The following is a 22,386-nucleotide window of genomic DNA, read 5'->3' as shown; positions in this document are numbered from 1 at the left end:
GCATGCACCACCACGCCCGGCTTTATTCTTCATTTTTATTTATTTATTTATTTATTTATTTATTTATTTATTTATTTGAGGGTCTGGGGATGGAACCCAGGGGCATTTGACTTCCAAGCTACACCCCCTGCCCTATTTTTTATTCTTTATTTTGAAACCAGGTCTCACTGAGTTGCAGAGGGCCTCACTAAATAGCTGAGGCTGTCCGCGAACCGCGATCCTCCAGGTCTCAGCCTCCCGAATGCTGGGATTACAAGCGTGCGCCACCACGCCTGGCTTTATTCTTTATTTTGAAATAGGTTCTCACTAAGTTGCGGAGCGCCTCACTAAGTTGCTAGCCACGAACCTGTGATCCTCCTGTCTCAACCTCCCAAGTCCTGGGATTACAAGCGCGCGCTTTGTCTGCTGGGCTACCTGTGGAGCCACCCAGTAGACGAGGATGTTGGGTTGAGCAAGCCTGGCCTCCCGGGCCCCATGCCCTCACAGAAGCAGGTGATCAAAGAACAAACAGTGCTTTGCTGTTTGGAATCTCCCTAAGTTACCACCAAGCCTCTGTTTGGTTTCTTGCATGGCAACAAAGCCAGGAGAGATGAGTGGCGTGTGAGATAAAGGCTGGAGCCGGGTCCTGGATAACGCTCTGGGAGCACACAGTCAGGAGCCATCAAGCATGCAGGAAGCCGCCATCCTCCTGGTCCTCCTGTGTGCCATGTCTGGTAGGAGCTCCATTTTGCTCTGGAACCTTGCTTTCCCCACTTGGTTCACAGGATGCCATTGTATGATGAGGAGGAGAGATTTGGGCGCCTGGTCCACTATAGACGTGTGTGCTGGGGTGAATGAGGTGCAGCATCCCCAAGAGGCCTGGGGGTGTGCTAGAGGGGCCCGGAGAAGAGGGGGGCTAGGCCCTGTGCATCGGGACTTCACTCTTCCTCGGTGTTAACCGTGTGCAGGACGTGCTTCTGAGACCCACAGCTGGGGACATGATTTTCTTTTTTTGCAGTATGGGGGATTGAACCCAAGGGGCATTCTACCTTTGAGTAATACTCCCAGCCTTATCTTTTGTTCTTTATTTTAAAACAGGGTCTCACTAAATTGTAGAGGGCCTCACTAAGTAGCTGAGGCTGGCCACAAACCTGGGATCCTCCTGTCTCAGCCTCCCAAGTACTGGGATTAAAAGTGTGCACCACCACGCCCAGCCAGGACATGATTTTCATTGCAGAGCTCTGTGTTCTGTCCACGCAGGCTTTATGGAGATTATGGCCCTTCTCTGGAGTCTTGTGGGCCAACTTGAAGTTGGCACGCCTGGGGAAACTGAGATGCTGAGGGGTTATTGTTTTCATATGGCGCAAAGAAAATGCCTCCTGGTAGAAGGGCCAAAGCATCCGCTTAATGGTTTCCTCTTTCTCATTCAAGAACTTTCAGAATCTTAGATGATCATTTTAATGTCGTCAGCTTGGATTATTGAAATTCAGCTTTTTAAATTAAATTTACTTCTGAGTAGGTAGTGTATGCATAATGTATGGAATTCAATCATGTTAATTTGCAGATTAATTTAGGGGATAATTTACATCTTTGATGAGTTATGTAGTGTGATCCTTAAAGGATTTTCTGGAACATAGTAAATGCTTAGTAAGTGTTAGTGATTATTATTTATGATGTTGGATCTTCCTAATTGAAGAACAGTTTCTAGATACTTGTTTAAATACCCATTTCTGCCGGGCGTGGTGGCGCACGCTTGTAATCCCCACGCTTGGGAGGCGGAGACAGGAGGATCGCGCAGGTTTGAAGCCAGCCGCGCGCGCTGGCTTAGGAGACCCTGTTTCCAAAAATGAAAATGTAAAAATAGGTCTGGGAGTGTAGCCCGGAGGTAGAAGGGCTTCCAGGAACCCCAGTACCACCAAAAAAAAAAAAAAAAAAATACCCATTTCTTTTCCTCAGGAATAGCTTAAAGCTTCCTTCATATTGATAGTGCACATTCTGATTTATGTCTATTTCTAGTGCTTTCTTTTATTTTTGCTTTTTTTTAAACATTTGAAAATGGAATCTCTTCTTCCCTTACATCACTCAACATACTATTAAATGGTATATGGAAGTTTATTAATTAATTATCTTACTACTTATAATAGTTTTTCAGTAGGCTGGACGTGGTGGCGCACACTTGTAATCCCAGTATTTGGGAGGCTGAGACTGGAGGATCGTGGTTCGTGGACAGCCTCAGCTACTTAGTGAGGCACTTTGCAACTTAGTGAGACCCTGTTCAAAAATAAAAAAGACTAAAAAATAGGGCTGAGAGTATAGCTCAGAGGTATAATGCCCCTGGATTCCATTTCCGGTACCAGGGAAAAAAAGTTTTTTCAGTTGATTTTCATGCATTTTCCAGGTTTGAAAATAATGAACATTAATAATCCTCCTCTCCTATTTTATATCTCTCATTTCTTTTATCTACTTGCAGGCCTGTACCTCCAGACCATTGTTAAGTGGTATACATTCCTGTCTCATTTCCCAGTAGGGATGCTGCTAGTTTTGGTGTGAGACAAAAATATTTTATAAGTTAAGGAGATAGCTTTTATTCCTATTTAGAGTATATATATATATATATATTTTGCAGTACTGGGGATGGAACCCCTGGGGCTTTCTACCTCTGAGCTACACTCCCAGCCCTATATTTTTAATTCTTTATTTTGAAACAGGGTCTCAATGAATTGCAAAGGGCCTTATTAAGTAACTGAGGCTGTCTGTGAACCCAGATCCTCTGGTCTCAGCCTCCCAAATGCTGGGATTACAAGTGTGCGCCACCACGCCCGGCTATTTAGAGTATTTTTAAATAAAGATGGATCTTTAAGTCAAATGCTTTCTCAAGATCTGTGGAAATGACCATTTGACTTTCCTCTTTGATCTGCTAATAAGATAAATAAATGACTGGGGTTCTTAATGCTGAGCCTGCTTCTTTTGGGCTTTTAGACTCTGCAGAGGGCAGGGGAGCTGTGAATGGGAAGCGGGACTTGGGCAGTCCTGACTCCTGCTTGAAGTAAACATTTGCAGTTTTCCCAGAACTGCGGGCTTTTAGGGCCACAATCATTTGAGTTAAGAGGTGACATTTACTGTCACTGGGGAAAGAGCAAGGTTAAGAAGAATCCAGCATCTTGTACTTGAACCTGATCATCAGACCTGTGAAAGGAACATCACAAAGGCTTGCACGGAAGACCTGGGACTTATTATGAAAAAACACGTTTGAATCCCTCCCTCCTCCAAGTACCATGCACTCTACTATGCTTTTACTTCCACGGGCTTAAATCCTGGTTTGGGAAGGGCTGCTGTGGTGCAGACTGTTCCTCTCAGCTTTTGTGAGTCTAGGAACCTGAGCCTGACCCTCAGTCTGGAACACCAGGGCACAGGATTCTGGGGGTGGGGGCGGACCCCTCAGCTCCTGCCCTCAGCGTGCTGGAAGCAGGCATCACGCAGCAGGTGATGCTTGGTCTCCTCTTTTGTTGGGCCTATGCTCCCTTCGGCTCAGGCTTCACCTCCCCAGGGAGGCTTCCTGGGTTGCTCTTGGTGAGCCCTCTTGCCGTTGCCTACTCCAGGACTCACAGCTTATACAGGGCCCAGCATAGAACAAGTTCTCAGCAAAGGTAGCATGAGTTATCACTCTCTAGTCCATCTGATCCATGTCCAGCCTCTTCCATCAAGTAGGCTGTCAGCTCTGTGGTCTGGTTCATCTTTCCTTTCCTTCCTTCCTTCCTTCCTTCCTTCCTTCCTTCCTTCCTTGCTTCCTTGCTTCCTTGCTTCCTCCCTCCCTCCTTCCTTTCTTTCTTTTGTACTGAGAATTGAACCCAGTGATGTTCTACACCCTCAGGTCTGTTTTATTTTTATTTTTTAAATTTATTTATTGGTGGTACTGGGGTTCCTGGAAACCCTTCTACCTCCGGGCAACTCCCAGACATTTATTTATTTATTTATTTATTTATTTATTTATTTATTTATTTATTTATTTATTTATTTGGAAACAGGGTCTCTTAAGCCAGTGAGGCTGGCTTTGAACCTTTGTGATCCTCTTGTCTCCGCCTCCCAAGCGTAGAGATAACAAGCATGCGCCACCACGCCCGGCCTTGTTTTTTATTTTAAAACAGGGTCTCACTAAGTTGCTGAGTTGCCAAGGTTGGCCTGGAACTACTATCGTCCTGTTTCAGTCTCCCAAGCACTGGGGTTAGAGGTATGTCCCACCAGGCCCAGCCTCAATTTTGTATTTCTTATCACTCTGCAGGCCCCGAGTGCCACATACATAAAGGATATCCAGTAGGCATTTGTTTTTGTTGACCATCCCTTCTGAGTCTACACTACATGGTTCCCTCCCTACCGAATGCAGATCTTTCAATCTTTTCCTGCCTGCTTTCTATTGGCTTTTAAATCAGTGCCTGTTCCTTTCATCTCTTATTAAGCTGAGTAAAACGAAAGTTTTCTTTGGGAAGCTATCATGTTCCATTTCTGATGATGGCTTACAAAGGAAGGCCTCCAAAGAACATAGGCTAGACAAAACTCCTGACCCTGCGTGCGCCTTCAGGCTCCATCCGCACCAAAGGAGAGCGGTAATCCCGAAAGATGAGGGACCTCGCCAAAGATCCCCAGCATACTGGAACCCACTGCACATGGAGCTGTCTGCATTTTGAGAATGCTCCCAGGGGACCAACTTTAGAGTTACTCTGATAGAAGTGAAATATCCCAGAGTGTTGTGAGAAAAAGGTTCTTTAGGAGTTGGAAGACCTACCTGATTGGTGAAAAGCACCAATCCATCCACCTGATTTTTATCCATAAGACCAGCTCAGGGACTATCCCAGGTCTCTCCAAGAAGTCCCTGAGCCTGTGATAGACAAGGCACAAGATTCAGTGTCTTATGCCCCTTGAAAAACTAGGTGTTACTGCCTTTCTTTTTCTTTACTTTTTTTGTTTCCTTCCTTCCTTCCTTTTTTCTTTCTTTCTTTTCTTTCTCTTTCTTTCTTTCTTTCTTTCTTTCTTCTTCTTATTTTTTTTATTTTTTATTTTTTGCAGTAGGAGGATTCTATCACTGAGCTCCATCCTGAGGCCTTTTGATATTTTTTATTTTGAGACAGGGTCTTACTAAATTGCCCAGGCTGGCCTTGAATTTTCAATCCTCCTGCCTCAACCTCCCACCTAATGGGATTACAGGCATGCACCACTGCACCTGGCTGAATCTGCTTCTTAATGCTCTCATCATTTGAAAAGGCGGTGTTAGAGCCAAGTGTGGTGGTGCACACTCGCAATCCCAGCATTTGAGAGGCTGAGACAGAAGGATTGCTATTCTCAGACAGCCTCAGCTATTTAGTGAGGCCCTCTGCAACTCAATGAGACCAGAGCAAAAACAAAGAGCAAAAAATAAGGCTGGGGGTACAGCTCGGAGGTAGAATGCCCCTGGGTTTTATCCCCAGTAGAGATTAAAAAAAAAAAAAGAAAGAAAAAGAAAAGGTAGTGTTTTGGTTGGATATAGAATGTCCCCTGAAGCGCTCATTATTAAGGTTTGAAGTTGATATAATAAATCATAAAGGTTGTAATAGCATTCGAGGGTAACTCCATTGTAATGGGTTTCTAGGTGGTAACTAGGTAGGAGTGTGAATGGAGGAGGTGGGTCCCTGGGGGTGTAGCTTTGAGCACTATATATGGTCCCTCCTTCCCTTGCTCTCTCTTGTGTTGCTTCCGGCTCCCACGACATGAGAGCTGAGGCTTGCTTTCTTCCTGCCATCATGCCCTGACTTCTGCAGACCTGGTCTAACATGGGCTGAAACTGTGAAATATCAAAACACTGTGAGCAAATAAATGCACCTTCCCCTAAGTTGTGTGTGTGGTCAGGTTTACTGGGCCACGGCAGTGAGACCGCTGACCAAAGCAGGCAAAGAGATTCAGGCCGTTTCCAAAAGGTCTTTCTGTTGTCCAGTTAACCCTTTCTATGACAGTCAAACATTGCAAGGGTTTTCTACTGTATCGTGTCACTTTTCTGTTCAGAGCTACCTTCAGACAAGCAAGGCAGCAGCTCTCCTCTGCTCTCCCGCTCTTCTCTAGCATGGTTACCTGTTTGTCTTCTCCTTCTTCCAGTTCAAGCAGTAAAGTTCCTGAAATCCATTTGCTTTTCACTTCTGTGGACTTGGAAAAGGTTTGAAATAAAGCAGTCCTTCTGGGCCTGGCACCAGAGTGATGATCCACGACAGACACGTTTTTCTCTTGCTAATTTTAATCTAGTGTCAGGTACAGAGTCCTTATTAGAGTCACCTCCTTTTATTCTGTGTCCTCTTAGGCCCTTCTATAAGTGCCTTGCCCGGCATAGATCAGCTTCTCCAAAAGGGGGTGGGCGAGCATCCCATTTAAAAAGCTACACATTGTGGAAACCAATAGGAAGTCGTATATACTGAGGCCAATACTCTTGTAATCCTTCATAGTTTATCAAGTAAATAGATTTACTTGTGTGGTACCTGTGATGGTGAGGAGGTAGAAAGGAAATAGGCAGATAGGGAAAAGGCCTTGGTAGAAAAAAGCTAATTTCCTGAGTTTCCTGAGGGGCGACAAATGCCTGAAACGCCAAGGCTCAGGAGATAAGAAGGCCAGAGCTTCACAAAGCCATCCTGAATTTCCTAATCAACAAACCCACCGAGCAAGTCTGGCATTCCTGAAAGGAGACCCTTCAAAGAACTTGCAAATGTCCTATGCAAATTCTCCTTGAAATCTCAAAGTCGCCCTAACCACAAACGGACTTGTAAGCGGTCAGGCATCGGCCAGTCAGATGGCAAAAGGGGGGGGACTTCCCTCTCGGGACCCCCTCCCCTTTTGGGGAGCTGTTCTCTCTCTCTCTCTCTCTCTCTCTCTCTCTCTCTCTCTCTCTCTCTCTCTCTCTCGCAGGTCGTGTTGGCTGGCTCGGGTGACTCTCAAGTAGTGACCTGAAGGCCTCTGCTGGACATCATGGCTGACCAGGCCCCTAGGGGTGACCTGCACCTCTTTTCTGGCAGATCGCGTGGACTCTGGGAGAAAGTAGTTTGCAACTGATGGGCACTTGGCTCCTCTATTCCCTTCTGGCAGATCGCGTGGACTCCGGAAGAAAGCAGCCTGCACCTGAAGGCAATTCGGCTTGGGCTACTCTCAAGTATTGTCCTGAAGGCAGCTGCTGGACCCAGAGTTCCAGCCCCTTTGGGGGTGTTCAGCCACCCTTGCCCCATTCCCTGCTGCTTCCAATAAACCTTTTACTCCCCTTCCTGAGGTCTGCGGGTGTCATTCTTCGCACACCGTAGACAAGAGCTGGCCGGGGTTTTCTCGCAAGAAAAGCCCGTTTCAATGGGAGGATGAGTTCAAGTGGGCCTGGTATTAGCCTGAGTTGTTTTGATAAAGTTCCTGCATCACACTGAAGCCTTGCTGACTGGTAATGCTCCTCTGTGATCCTGGGTCCTGGGAGTCTCTTTATGGCTTGTATCAGTCTATAAGCACCGTTTATCAATAAGAGTGATTGATTTGCATCTGGGCTGAGTGAAGACCTCAGAGAGCTCTGCTATTGAAGCTGAAATGTGCCTACAGCAAAATGGAAAAAAAATAAACATTTCAGCAAAGACTCCCTTTGGGGCTCTATGATTTCAAGGTACTGGCTATGACTCAAACGTGTCACAGAGTTCAGGTCTTGGAATTTCTCACTAAGTTGCTAAGGATCTTGCTCCGTTGCTGAGGCTGGCCTTGAGCCTGTGGTCCTCCTGTCTCAGCCTCCAAGTATAGGAAGTCGATTTGCACACACCACCGCACCTAGCTAGGTTTTATAAGCTTAATCCCACTCTAACAGTGTTGAAAAGGTGAGGCCTTTAAGAGGTGATTAGGTCATGAAAGCAGAGCCATGAAGTGGTTAATGTGTTTTTTTGTTGTTGTTGTTGTTGTTTTTGGTGGTGCTGGGGTTCCTGGAAGCCCTTCTACCTCCGGGCTACACTCCCAGACCTATTTTAGACTTTTTATTTGGAAACAGGGTCTCCTAAGCCAGCGCTCGCAGCTGGCTTCGAACCTGCGCGATCCTCCTGTCTCCGCCTCCCAAGCGCGGGGATTACAAGCGTGCGCCACCACGCCCGGCAGGTGAGGGCAGATTTGATAACATGAGAGTGGGCTTGTTAAAAAGGAAGTCTGGCCTTCCTCCTCATGCGATGCCTTCGGCAGAGTTACACCAAAGCAAGAAGGTCTTTGCCAAATGCAGCCTTTGGATCTGGGCTTCCGGCCTCCAGCGCTGTGAGCCAAATAAACTATTGTTTACAAATTACCCAGTCTGTGATATTCTGTTACTGCAACACAAATGGACTAAGACAGTATTTGTGCCTACATCAGTGATTCCTGATCTGAAAAAGCGTGTTCTGCGTGGTCCTTAGAGAAAAGGGCCAGCAGGAATCTGCCCCTGGATTCTCTGGATCTTTTGCTATGGGGCAGCCTTCAGCCGAGCTGAGTCCTAACTTTGGCCTTCTTGCTATTCTGTGTTTTCTGTAATAAAACTGTCAACTTGCAGGCACATCAGCTGGGGCCAGGGATGGGCCTTGGTGATAGAACCCTGCTCAGTAGCCACTGTTGCTGTACAGCACAGCCCGGAAAGAGAGTTGGTGAGGGAGCCCAGGGGAGCGCAGGGCCCAGCCTGTGCCTCATAGCCGAGTCCTGACAATGCAGGCGCTTGGAGCAGGGCTCTGGTGTCGAATCCCTTGCTCTTTTTCCCAATGCTCTGATTTCTCTCATGATTATTTGGTCACTAGAGAGAATGAGGAGTATTTATTGAGTGGCGGCTCAGGCAAGCTCTGCTGTGTGCTGACTGCAGAGCTATATATAGGTCATGTTACGGTTTGAATTGGTGGGGGTTCTTTTTCTTATTCAACTAAGGTTGGTTGAATAGGAAAATTAAAACTATCAGGTAGCCCAGTGCAGCTTTAACAAATCTTTATTACAAAATTAGGAAATAGAGCAGTAAGAAATAGAGAAGAGAAAGAAAAAGCAGCGTGCTGACCCGCATGCTGACCGCTGACCCGCATGCTGGAGAGCCCAAAAATGGAACTCCAGCCCCTTTTGGGGACCCCAACCCTTAAATAGATTTTGTTTTGGTATTTTTCTCATCAGCGTTACCAAGGCAATGGGCTAGTTACTTATTCCTTAGCCAGGTGGTGCCTCTTTGTCTCTGGACAGTGCACTTCCTAAGTGCAAGGGTCAAGAATCTACCTGCCCTCGGGTCTATTGTATTGGGCAGTATTGGTTGCTCATCAACTAGGGTGCTTTGAAGCCGCACACAAAGTTTACCTTTCCTATGCCCAACCTGGATCCCAGAGGAGAGGAGGTAAACAGAGGCACTGGTTGCCTCTATTGAAATTTTAGGGCTAATGGCTTCAGTTGACTCTAAGGCTTTTACTACAGGTTAATGATTAAAATGAAGGGCAAAGACAGAGAGGAACTCTGCATTGTAATCGCTGCAGCCCCCTCCCTGCCTGAATGCCTGCACAGCACCTAAGCTCTGATTATATTTTACACTTTGGAAATTATTAAAGCAATTTCTTAATACATTTTGATGCCTTTTCCCAATACTGGCACAGGTCAGAGCAGCTATATCCCCAGAAGAAGGTGGTATCATCCCACATCCTGAACCCACATCACCAGTCTGGTGTTGGGTGGTCAGCTTCCTCCCAGGAAGCCTTAACTTCCTGTGTCAATGTGGGCTCCTGTGATGAGGCCCCAGTAGTCTGTTTCTGGAGAAACAGTGATTAAAGAAGAACAAGTGAGTGCATGGTATATCCAGACCTCAACCCCACCAGATGGTGCAGTGGGCTCCATGACCAGAATCAATCTTCAGCATGGTTTTCCTTCTTCCAAGTCTAACCTTATAACAATTCTAATTTGATTCTTAGTTAAAATGCATGTTTAAATCAAATTCCATTAGAGCTTCTTGTTTTCTCTCCATCACTCAGACCACAAAAGAAAGCCTCTGAGCCAGACATGGAGGTACATACTTTGATCCTTGTACTTGGGAGGCAAGACAGGAGGATCGAAGGTTCAAGGCCAGCGTCAGTAACTTAGTGAGACTCTGTCTCAAAATAAAAAATAGAAAGGGCTAGGAGTATGGCTTGGAGGTAGAATGCCCCTGAATTCAATTCAGTATCCTCCTCAAGAAGAAGGAGGAGGAGAAGAAAAGAAGAAGAGGAGGAGGAGGAGGAGGAGGAGGAGGAGGAGGAGGAGGAGGAGGAGGAGGAGGAGGAGAAGAAGAAGGAGAAGAAGAAGAAGAAGAAGAAGAAGAAGAAGAAGAAGAAGAAGAAGAAGAAGAAGAAGAAGAAGCCGCCTCCTTCTGGCTTTCTGGAAGACCTGCCTTGGAAGGAAAGTGCAGGGTCTTAGGAAGAGCTGGCCCCTGGGCTCTTCCCTCTGCCACTGCTCAGCTGGGCCTTTGGGCACAGCTCTCAAACTTAACTGTATAATGAATGGGGTGAATGTTTTGTGAACACAGTATCTTACTAATTGCTCCATTTTTAGCATGTGAACCGTAGTCAGACATTATGATTTCTATTGCTATTTCTACTTTTTTAATAGCAAAGGAGCTGGAGAAGCTGGGTACTGAGGTTCCGGCATGGCTACCTTTCTTATCAGCATCCCCAGAGTGTCTGCCTTAAAGTTTTTAGACACAATTGCACAAGCAACCCTGGCACACATGACCTTGCCCTGGGAAGAAAACCACAAAAATAGTGGAACATCTCCAGCAAAACAGTCTGTAAAAAGGACAGACCCAGGAACCGCCTGGCTTCATGCATGGAGCAGGCAGCACCCAAGACAAACTGCTCGAGAGCACTGGCTCTAACCATTCCTTCCAAAATCTCTCCCTCGCTGCCTTTAAAGTATGATCATCCCTGAGGACTGCAAAAAGCTCTGTAAGCAAAAGGAGGCAGGATGGGGCTGTCATGGACTCAGATGCATTGGTTTGGAATGCTGGTTCTCTCATGGAATTAATCTCTCTGACCCAGAAATATTGAGTTATAGTTAATGCAAAAAAAAAAAAAAAAAAAAAGGCAGTGGATACATTCCCAGCAAAGCAAGCCAGGGGCTGTCAGCAAGCAGCACTCAGGGGGCAGGCTTCTATTAGCCCAGAGTTGGTGCTGTAGGTTGGTGGCCACAGATTAATCTGCTCATTTGGGGCGAGGCTGTGGGAATCCTCCCAGTGGAGCTTAGCAAGCCTCTCATACCCGAGCCTTGGAAAAGGAAAAGCCCAGTTCTTATGTTGTTCCCCAAACAATACATCATCTAGATTGGATCACATCATCTAGATTTGACATCTGGATCGAAGGTTCAATATCTTACCGGCCCCCAGAGCCATGTTGCTGCTGCTATCTTCCCAGGTCACAGGAAAACTCCAGTACATGGTTCTGTCACATACATGGAGCAACCGGCATCTGGGGTGCTTCTGTTATCTAGCAGACCCAGGAGCAGAGAACCACGGCCAGCACAGCCCCCTCCCAAGTGAGCGGCTGCAGGGGTGTGAGGCAGTGGCAGGGACCCTACACAATAAGCTGTGTGTGTGTGTGGGGAGGTGCCCAGCTGGAGGCAGCTGGTCTATGCAGGTAGTTAATAGTTTCAGGCTATCCATTTGGGCCTACCCCCAGGATATTCTGGAGAAAATCAAAGCAAGTTTCGCTTTTGTTACTTGGCCTAAGGGCCTGAGTTACTGGGGAAGGTGAGAAGGGTATTGGGGAGATGGTGGGTCACAGGACACAAAGCGCCCACCTTCCTTTCTGATCTGGTGTCCCTTATCTTGCTGAGCAGTGAGGAAACACTGTCAAGAGCGGCCCAGGGGTGCTCTGGGGTTTATATTCCTGGGAAAAGAACAAGGGAGGGACCTAAGCCTAGAAAGTTTGGCCAGCCAAAGCACTTGATGGCTTTGTGCATTTTGAATAATTCTCCTTGGAAGCATCTTGTTTTTAAATACTTGAGACATATTCTTTTGCTCTTGGTTTTTAGAGCAGGACTACTATCCCATTAAAGTCAATTTCTATAAATTGCAAAATTCACAACACCCTAAAACTCAGCTGTTTGGATATCAAGTCCTTGGATAGTTCTTGTCCATAAAACTAGAAAACCATAAAAAGCAACAGTAACTTAAGAATTTGCATTTTAATTTCTAAACTGAAAGCTTGTATTAATGAATGCACTTGTATTTCAATTTTTTCACATTTCCATTGATTCTTCTGCATCCCACCCTTTATTGAAATAAAAAAAAATCCTCTTACAAAATCCAATGTTTTCTCAGGCTTCTTTGTTTCTAGAACTTAACACCATTCCCTAGAACAGGTCCTTCTACCATCCCTCCTCACCTGGTACCTCCTGCTGTCCCAGTCTTTTTTTTTTTTTTTTTTTGTGGACCATCTTAAGGATGGCATACATTCAGACAGTGCTTGGTGCCCTTCCTCCCGCTTCCTCTTCCCCCTCCCAACAATGAGTGTCCAGGTTGACCATACTACATTCATACTTTTTCACATATTTGGATGTATCCTCCATTAATCAACCTCAGCCTTCTTCCTCTCCTATCCTTCCACTCTAGCTTTGCTGAGGTTTCCCCTCCATTATCTGGAGTCCCTCTGGTATCCCTAATACTCCCTAGTTTGGGCATACTAGAGCAAACATATGTCCCTTCTCTTTCTGCACTTGGCTGATCTCACTTAGCATAATGTTCTCCAGGTCTTTCCATCTTCTTGTGAATGACATGATTTTGACCGAGTAGAATTCCATTGTGTGTACTTCCCATAATTTTGCAAGCCATTCATCTGTTGATGGAGACCTAGGTTGGTTCCATATTTTGGCTATTATGAATTGTCCCAGGGTTTTTTATTCCCAGTGGCTGATGGTGGTCAAGTTTGGAAAGCTGGCTGGGAAGCAGGGCCTCATGTAAACCTCTACTTTGTCAGTTGTTATTTGCTATGTGTCTTTCAGCTCAGTTTCCTCATCTGTAAGGTGGTGACATGAATACCTGTCTGAGAGGGATGTTTTGAGGTGTAAATGAAATAAAAAAAATTTGCATTATGCACTTCTTTGGGATGTTGGAAAAATCATAATTGTATTCATTTCCTAGGGCTGCTGTAACAAATTACCACCAACTGAGTGGCCTAAAGCAACATTAATTTATTCTCTCACACAGTTTAGGAAAATAGAAACCCCAAATCAAGGTGTGGGTAGGTTTATTCCTTCTGGAAGCTCTAAGGATGAATCTGTTTCCTGCCTACCTCCCAGCTTCTGGTGGCTATGGTTTTTTTTTGTTTGTTTTTTGTTTTGTTTTGTTTTGTTTTTTGTTTGTTTCATGTCACTGAGGATTGAACCTAGGGGACATTCTACTTCTGAGTCATACTCCCAGTCCTATTTTATTTTTTATTTGGAAACAGGGTCTTGTTAACTTGAGGAGGGTCTCATTAAGTTGCTGAGGCTGGCTACAAACCTGAGATCCTCCTGTTTCAACCTCCCAAGTACTGGGATAACAGGTGTGTGCCATCACACTCGGCTCCAGTGACTGTTTTTTATTCCTCAGCTTGTAGCTGACTCAGCCCGATCTCAGTCTCCATTATCCCATGGCCTTCGTCTCTGTGCATGTGTCTCCGTGTCCTGCCTCCTTATAAGAACACCAGTTTCTGCATTTAGGGCCCATGCCAGCATGGATCCTTGCCAACTAATTACATCTGTGGAATCTCTATTTCCAAGTAGGCTCCATCCTATGGTTCTGAGTGGATTTGAATCTTTGGGGGAAAACCATTCAGCCCATGACAGTAACCAGCAGGAAGGTGCCAGAAAGCGTGCTTCTGGTTACTCTCCTCTGTTCAGGCCAAGTCTTACAGAGTGTTCTGGGGACCTTAGAATCGGTTCCAGGACTTTCCTGGAAGAAAAACACCTTTTCTTAAATAGCAAGGTTTATAATGTAGTCCAAGGCAATTCGTAGGTCCTCCCTGGAGTCTCCTATTCTCCCCTCTGTGAAATTGGAGTTAATCAATTGCCTATGAGACTGATTGACCCAGTGCCCAAGTACTCAGCAACCAACATTCACAAGCAATTGTCCTTGAGATTGCTAACGAGTGTAGAGAGATTTCCCAGGATTCTGGAGTTCTCTAGTCCTCGATTCTCAGGTGATCTCATGAGTTAAGTGCTGTTGCAGAAGCTGGGGTGCAGTGACTCCCACCTTCAGTCCCAGTGGGAGTCAGAGAGGAGGATTGCAGGTTTGAGGCCAGCCTCAGCAACTTAGTGAGACCCTCAGCAACTTAGCAAGAACCTGTTTCAATATTCGAAAATTAAAAATAAAAACTGCTGAGAGTGTAGCTCAAAGGTAGAAAGGTTCAATTCCCAGTACCCTCCTTCATCCCCCCCACCCAAAAAAATACTGCTGCAAATATGGACAATAAACTCTTACAAACTAACTATTGTAAGTTAGGGCATCCTGTGAGACAGGATGTCTTACCAGACTAGTGTCTCCAGGTGGGAGGCTATCTCTTGAGGCATGGCGTTTCTTTTCCTGGATCTACACACAGACTGGTGGAGAGGGCAGCAGCAACTTGTATACCGGCGGGCAGAAGCAGATCCCACTTAGCTGGGGCTGCTTTCTAGGCTCTCATAAACTCTCAGGTCTCCACTCCCAGCACCTGGCAAGAGCATCCATTCTCAGGGAGTGAACAGGTCCCGTAGTTGCCTTGAACTGAGGCCTAAGCTGTTAAGTCTCAATTCCCAGCAAAAGGCTTTGTGCTCATGCTGATGTATGGTCTTTTTCAATCCACAGGTGGAGAGGCGCTGCACCTGATCCACTTACCTGCCACCAGCAACGTGGCAGAGAATGCTCCACCTGAGACATTGGTGCACACATTTTCTGTGAATTTATCAGTTTCTCTGTCACCCGTGATCCCAGGATTTCCTCTGATAATCAACTCAAGCCCCCTCACGAAAGCCTTCAAGGTGAACGGGCTGTCAGGCACCGACTTTGAGGTATCTGGCCCTTCACCGCCCCCTGCCCAACCCATAGGAGACGTCTGCAGAGAAGTGGTCCTGAAGGTGGGGAGGGGTTCTGGATTGATCAGCCCTCTCCGCTACAGCCCTGTGTGCTGGGTGCCCTTGTGGCCTTTGGACCTTCTTTCTCTACTTATGCAACTCCCAGGGCCATTATATGCAATTTGTTACAAATGGAAGGTTGGTTTCTTACTACCAACAGCCCACACGGGAATGCTAGGCATTAGGTATGCTTACACTAACTCAGTTCTTTGAGTTGCATAGTTTGGGTACTGATCTCCTTAAAAGCCAAGCCCTTACTTGGGATAGTGGTACATACTTGTAATCTCAGTACTTGGGAGGCTGAGAGAGGAGGATTGTAGGTTTGAGGCCAACCTCAGCAATTTAGCAAGGCCCTGAGTAACTCATGAGACCTAGTTTCAAAATAAAGATAAAAGCCGGGCGTGGTGGTGCACACTTGTAATCCCAGCATTCAGGAGGCTAAGACAGGAGGATTGCGGTTCGCGGCCAGCCTCAGCTACTTAGTGAGGCCCTCTGCAACCCAGTGAGACCTTGTTTTAAAATAAAGAATAAAAAAATAGGGCTGGGGGTATAGCTCAGAGGTTGAATGTTCCTGGGTTCCATCCCCAGTGCTGCAAAAAAAAAAAAAAAAGACTAAAAAACAGGGCTGGGGGTGTAGCTTGGAAGTAGAATGCCCCTGGGTTCCATCCCTGGTATCACAAATCAATCAATCAATCAATCAATCAACAAATAAAAATTAAAAAATAAAAGATAAAAAAGGGATATGGTGTTGCTTGGAGTAAAATACTCTGGATTCAATCTCCAGACACATACACACACACACCAAGCTCTGATGAACTTATGTCTACTGGTTGTTGCTTTTCTATGATTCTTGATTGTTTGGGCAGGAATTTTGAGTAGATATATTTAATATGTAAGACATATACCCTCCATTTTTAGTTTTTTATGGTACTGGGGGTGGAACCCAGGAGCATTCTACCTCCGAACGACACCCCCAGCCCTATTTTTTATTCTTTATTTTGAAACAGGGTCTCACTGAGTTGCAAAGGCCTCACTAAGTAGCTGAGTCTGGCTGTGAACCTGCGCAATCCTCCTGTCTCAGCCTCCCAAATCATGGGATTATAAGTGTGCACCACCATGCCCAGCTGATATATACCCTTTAATAAAATAAAAATCTAAATATCCATCCCTACTGTGTGAATGTTTTCTCTTGGATAATTCAGATAAAATAGTTATGTTGGTGCACACGTTTTCTGTGAATCTATCAGTTTCTCTGTCACCCGTGATCCCAGGATTTCCTTGATAATCAAGGCAAGTCCCCTCATGAGAGCCTTCCACCCTCCCTTCCTTCATTTTCTGCGGTGTTGGAGAGTGGAGACGGGGCTTTGTGCATATTAGGCAAGGTCTCTGCCCCTGAGCTTCACCCTCCGCCGGCAGCTCTGTTTTCTGGCTTGTCGTTTGAGTCTCTTTCAAGGTTGTCACGTCCCCACAGGGAGGACCAACCTACTCCTTATATGTTTTCCACCGGTAACCTCAGAGGTCTTGACAGAATGTCTTTCGGATCCAGGCACCTGGACTTACCCGTGCTCTGGTCTTCTGCACCCCGACCTCTCCCTCACCGGCCCAGGAACCTCCTGCATGATATCATCAGCTCTGCCATTGGTCCCTGGCATCCTTGAGGAACCCAGCGAGCTCTGACCTGCCTGGTCCAGACTGGGTTGCTTCCATGAGACACACACTAGATTTTTGGTTTTTTGTGGTACTAGGGATTGAGCCAAGGGGTGTTCTACCTCTAGGTACACAAGCTACACCCCCAGCCTTTTTACATTTTTTGGTTTTGAAACAGTCATGTTAGGTTGCTGGGAATCTCCCTACATTGTTGAGGCTGTCCTTGAACCTGCAATCCTCCTGTCTCAGCCTCCCAAGTAGTGGAATTATAGGCATGTGCCACCACACCTGACATCACTAGGTGTTCTTAAATCCAGCTCATCATTAGAAGCACTAAGGGAACTTTTAAGAAATATGCAAGCTGGGCATTGTGATAGACCTGTAATCTCAGTATTTGGGAGGCTGAGATAGGAGAATCATAGGTTTATGACCAGCTTTAGCAATCTAGCAAGACTTTCAGCAACTTACTGAGACCTTATTTCAAAAAAAAAAAATTAAAATAGGGCTGGGGTACAGCTCAGAGATAGAATCCCCTGTGTTGAAACTCCAGTACCTACCAAAGGATGGGGGTGGGGATGTGCGTGCAGGTCTGGGCCCCGTGGCAGACCTGCAGAACCCAGGATCTGAAGCCAGCACCAAGGCCTCTAATTTTCTCATCCTCCACAGGGCTGGACCCTCTGGTATACATGGCCTGATTGTGTGTCCACCTTGATATCTGACTTGTCTTTCACAGTGCTGCCTGTCTCTTCCTATACAACTTGCCAATTGCTGACACTTGCAAAACATGCCACACAGATGGACACTGTTGAAAGCACTCATATATGTTTGTTCTTATGATCCTCAAAACAATCTAATGGCTGTATTAGATTGAGAAGATGGAAGGCTATATTAGATGGAAGAGGAGCAGGTGCAGGACCTTGGGGAACTCCTGTAGTATTATTCCCTTTTCACAGGTGAGAAATGAAGCTTAGTAGTTTGATCTAGGTGTATTTTCCCCTGTGGCCTCCCAGCATCCTGTCATGCAGCAGCTCCTCCTTCCCTCGTACATGGATGGGCCTCGGGGTCACTAGTCCTGATACTGTGAAGAATTGGTGGCTTCTTCCCAGAAACTATGCCACATCACCACCCCCACCCCTTACAAGGAAATCTTACTCTCCCTCCCAAACTGCTCCCAAGACCCATTCCTGCCACCTTGTAAACATAGCCATGTCCTCTCTGTGGTGAAACTTGCCTCCTTCTTGGATAGTCTAGACACTCTGGAGGTATCGAGTCTAGCAATGAGGTTATTGGGCCTCTAGGCCAAGAGTCTGGTCACTCACTGTTGACCTTGAGACTCATGCCAGAGGCCAGACCTCCCCATGTTGGGTCACAGCAGCTGAGGCTTTGGCGTGGTGGAGGTGAGCAGAATTGGCGATGGTTTACTGTTTTATTTGCAGGGTAAAGGGAAAGCTGGGCTGTCCCCAGGAACCCTTGTTCATAACCCCATGTTGTCAGTGGCTCATCCAGCCACAGGTGGCTGATCGGAGGTCACAGAGTTTTCTCCAGGAGCAGCCCCAGGAAGGATAGCTCATAGAAGCTAAGGAGGAATGACCCTTGGCTGAGCCCAGCAGATGAGAGACAGGAGCTCTCCAAGGTCCTGCACCTCTCCTCCTTCCATCTGCTGGTCTCTTAAGTCCAGCTGACTCCCTTCTCCCATCTACTGTCAGGAGCACCTGATCACCTGAATATCTGCTCAGCCCTGTCCAGGATGACTTCAGACTCAACATGCCAAAGCAAAACTTACTGTCTTACACCCAAATTCTCCAGCAATGGCCCACAATCAGAGTGAGGCTGCCCTACTCCAGGTGTGACCTTAGAAGAGTCTCTTCCCGCGCCCAGCGTGGTGGCGCACGCTTGTAATCCCCGCACTTGGGAGACGGAGACAGGAGGATCGCGCAGGTTCGTAGTCCGCCTTGCTGGCTTAAGAGACCCTGTTTCCAAATAAATAAAAAATAAAAAATAGGTCTGGGAGTGTAGCCCAGAGGTAGAAGGGCTTCCAGTAACCCCAGTACCACAAAAAAAAAAAAAAAAGATTCTCTTCCCTTCTCTGTCTTAGTCTCCTAATATCCTTATATACTAAGTGGAGAAGTTTTACCAACCAATGGTTGTTTGATATTGAAATGGAATACTCCGCATGGTGACTTGGCAGGAGGACGACACACAGATGTTTAATAAACGCTGGCAACGACAACAAAAACAGCTTTCTCACTTTTGCTGCTAGCAAGACAATCATTTTGGTTCCAAGATATAATGTTTTGGGCCCTTTCTTGAGTGCTCTATTTGCTTCCTCTGCTCGTCAAACCTGGCTCTGACAAGACGAGGGGCTGGTAGTAGGTAATATTTAGGGCAAGGATCCATCTAACCTTGAGATTTGGAAGAAGGCGCCAGACTTAAGAAACTAGGGTATAAATTAGGAAACACAGTGGTCTATTTCAACAAATGGTCCTCTTTAGGTGCACACACATTTCTTTTTCTTTCTTTCTTTTTTTTTTGTGGAAATGGGGATTGAACCCAGGGGCATTTTACATACAAGCTACACCCCTATTTTAATTTTATTTTGAAACAGAGCATTGTTAAGTTGGCAAGAGTCTCATTACTTTCTGAGACTGTCCTCAACCCTACAATCCTACTGTCCCACTCTCCCAAGGACTAGGATTTTAGGCGTGCACCCCCACGCCTGGCTGGACACACAGTTTTTCACTGCCTAATGATGATAAAGCCAGAATTCGCAAAATATTTGTTCAGTGACAATGTTCTAGGTACTTCTCACAGATTAGCTCACTATGTCTTCTCAAAACACTCTGAAGTAGGTATTGATTTTATCCATACTTTATAGATAGGGAAACTGAGGCATGGAAAGTTTAAATAATAGGAAAGCTGATCTCTGAAGTCAGTCAAAACTCTCATGTCTGTGCGTGTGACCGCTATGTTATGCTGCCTGACCTATGTTGTCTCTGTTTAAGTGGCTCCCAGGCTGACCGTAGGCATGAAAGACCGAGGATGCCTGCCATCTCTCTCAACTCTCCTCCCCACCCTCCCCTGCATGTGTGCACTCATCTCTCTTCCATCTTCTTAACCAGTCTGGACCTTGCAAACGCAGTTCCCACCACCTCCTCTGTGCAGCCTTCTCTGACTAAACACAGCTCACAGTGAATTAATTGTTCCCTCCCAATCTTCCATAGTACCTCAACCCAGCTCGGTTATACCTTGTGTTATACTTTAGCTGTTTAGAGCAAGAATGAATTCCTAATTATAATCACGTGGGAATAAAATCAGGGGAAGGAAAGCAACTTCTCAGGGTCCCCCGAATGTTCAGTGGTGCAAAGGAATCTGAGCCAGGTGCTCTCATGACAGCGCACTACCAGGTTGTTGAGCGTTTACCACCTGGCCCCAGTCATACTGGGAGCCAGCGGTTCTATTAGGACATATTAAAGATACACGAGAAATTTGGTCCTTGATGTCTGCCTTAGTCTGCTGTCTGCTGCTATAACAGAATGCCACAGACTGAGTAATTTATGGAGAAAAGAAATTCATTTATCATAGTGCTCGAGGCTGTGGAAGTCCAATGTCAAGATGCCCGACTGGTGAGGGTCTTCTTGCTGCAGTAGAACACAATCACAGGGCGCAGCACGTAGCAAGAGGGTGCTAACAAGAAAGGGCCCTGGAAGGGGATCGTGCTTTCCTAGCAACCCACTCTCCCGACAAGGAAAGAGGAGTCCTTGCGATCTCTTATGGGCACACCTCACAAAGTCATTTCATTGGAAACTAAATTTCAACGTGTGTTTTTGTGGGGACATTTCAACCTAGGGAGCTTCGGGGGCTGAGCTGTGTAGATGTGGGAGGTCAGGCTGGCTCCAGGGGGCCTCAGAGAGACCCTCCACAGGGACCACGGGGACCCTGCTGGCAACAGTGCTACATCTGGGCAGGGCCTCCCCAAGCCCTGGCTCTTGTTGTTCTCCCTCCAAAACTTGTATGATACAGAGGACAGAAGTTCCTGAAAACAAAGAAAGGCACAAAAATAGCAAAGGGTCTATTGATTAAGATGTTTATGCAGATGTATTCTTCTTTATTATTTATTTTTGGATGTGGTCTTAGGAAAATTAGAGTGGAGTCATGAGACGAGATGCAATTTAGCAATCCCAGGGAAGGTTTCCCTTCCTTCCTTCCTTCCTTCCTTCCTTCCTTCCTTCCTTCCTTCCTTCTTGTGCTGGGGATTGAACCCAGGGGAATTCTGCCTCTGAGCTACACTCCAAGCCCTTTCTATTTTATTTTGAAACAAGGTCTTCCTAGGTTGCTGAGGGCCTCACTAAGTTGCTAAGGCTAGCCTAGAACCTGCAACCCTCTGTCTCAGCCTTGCCAGTACTGAGATTACAAGTGTGTACGCACCTGGCCGGAAGCCTTTTTTCTCAACGACAAGAAAATCTGACTGTATTCAGGGTAGCTAAGGGACTTGTCTAGGAGTATGCCCAAACTGTGGCAGGTTTTTAAAGTCTCAGGCTTTCCATTTCAGTCAATTGCACCAGGACGTCGCCTGCATATTTCCCCTTCCCATGAAAAGCAGCATCACACACTGGAGCTCCTTTTGTGAACCGTCATGGGATTTAGTGTTGGGAGGACTAAGACGAACAAAACAACTGGTGCCTCAGTTTCTCTGGCAGTGAATGAAAATAAAAGAAGGTCTCCAGGACCCTGGCTGCCCCCCTCCCAGCCACATCCCCTTGCAAATGTGTGTGTGAGACACGCACCTCCTTTCACGTGGTCACCATGAATTTTGCATTTTGTTTTAGGTTGTCACCACTGGGAATGAACAGCTAGATTTTGAAACAGGACCGAACATATTTGACTTGCAGATTTATGTTAAGGATGAGGTTGGTGTCACAGACCTGCAGGTCCTGACGGTTCAGGTGACAGATGTGAATGAGCCGCCTCAGTTTCAAGGCAACTTGGCACAAGGTAAAAGACACCAGGGTGTGCAAGGCAGCCCAGACGGTGGCATCAGGGAGGACCCTGGGGGACAGAGGAAACAGAAAAAGTAAATAAACAAGCAGCTGTTGCTCTGGGAAAAGCAGCTGCTTAATGAGCAGGGGATAAATGAATGTCCCCAGCTCAGCAGCCCAGGCCTGACATCCACTGAGCTCCCCACCGGGGCTCCTCCTCGACCTCCCGGTGCCAGGGAGGAGGCTGAGCCTCAGGGCCCTCAAATGGATCGACCGGTTTCTGAATCAGAACACAGGGGAACTTTCTACAGGATGTCCCCAAGTTCCTGGCCTTGAGCACCAAGTGTGTGCTGACACCCCCTGAGCATGTTGTTTCAGTCCGGGCTCTCTTCTGAACTCCCCACCCAAACACCCACCTCGTATACCAACGTCACTCGGATGCCTAGTGGCCCCCAGACTAAGCTCTGGACTCCTGTGCCACCAACCCCTCTGCCTCCCTGTACCTTTCCCACCCTGATGACAGTCACTCCATCCATTCAGTCACTTGGCCCAGCACCTGGAGGTACCCTTGCTTCTTTCTCTCTTACACCCAACCTCAAACCCATCCAGAAACCTTGCCGGCTCCTAACAGATCCCCCTCCCCAGCACTGCACAACAGTCACCATGGTCCCAGCCAGGAGCAGGGCCTCACCTGGTGAGTGCCTTTGCCTCTGGTTGG

The 22,386-nt window shown here is 46.6% G+C and overlaps 1 protein-coding gene across 1 annotated transcript in view; it reads left to right on the top strand.

Annotated features, from left to right (window-relative positions):
- Positions 1–667: 667 nt before the first annotated feature.
- CDHR3 (cadherin related family member 3) overlaps positions 668–22,386 on the top strand; it is a gene marked incomplete at both ends in the record, with an annotated part of 75,939 nt that continues 54,220 nt past the window's right edge. Inside the window, 3 exons of the mRNA XM_080701180.1 lie at positions 668–713; positions 14,780–14,982; positions 21,519–21,684. Of these exons, the coding sequence (XP_080557306.1) occupies positions 668–713; positions 14,780–14,982; positions 21,519–21,684 (415 nt within the window). The remainder of the gene's footprint in view (positions 714–14,779; positions 14,983–21,518; positions 21,685–22,386) is intronic.

Source organism: Muscardinus avellanarius (genome assembly GCF_963383645.1).
Source record: "Muscardinus avellanarius genome assembly, chromosome: 9".
In the NCBI taxonomy this organism is placed as follows: Eukaryota; Metazoa; Chordata; class Mammalia; order Rodentia; family Gliridae; genus Muscardinus; species Muscardinus avellanarius.
This window is presented reverse-complemented; position numbering and strand designations above follow the sequence as displayed.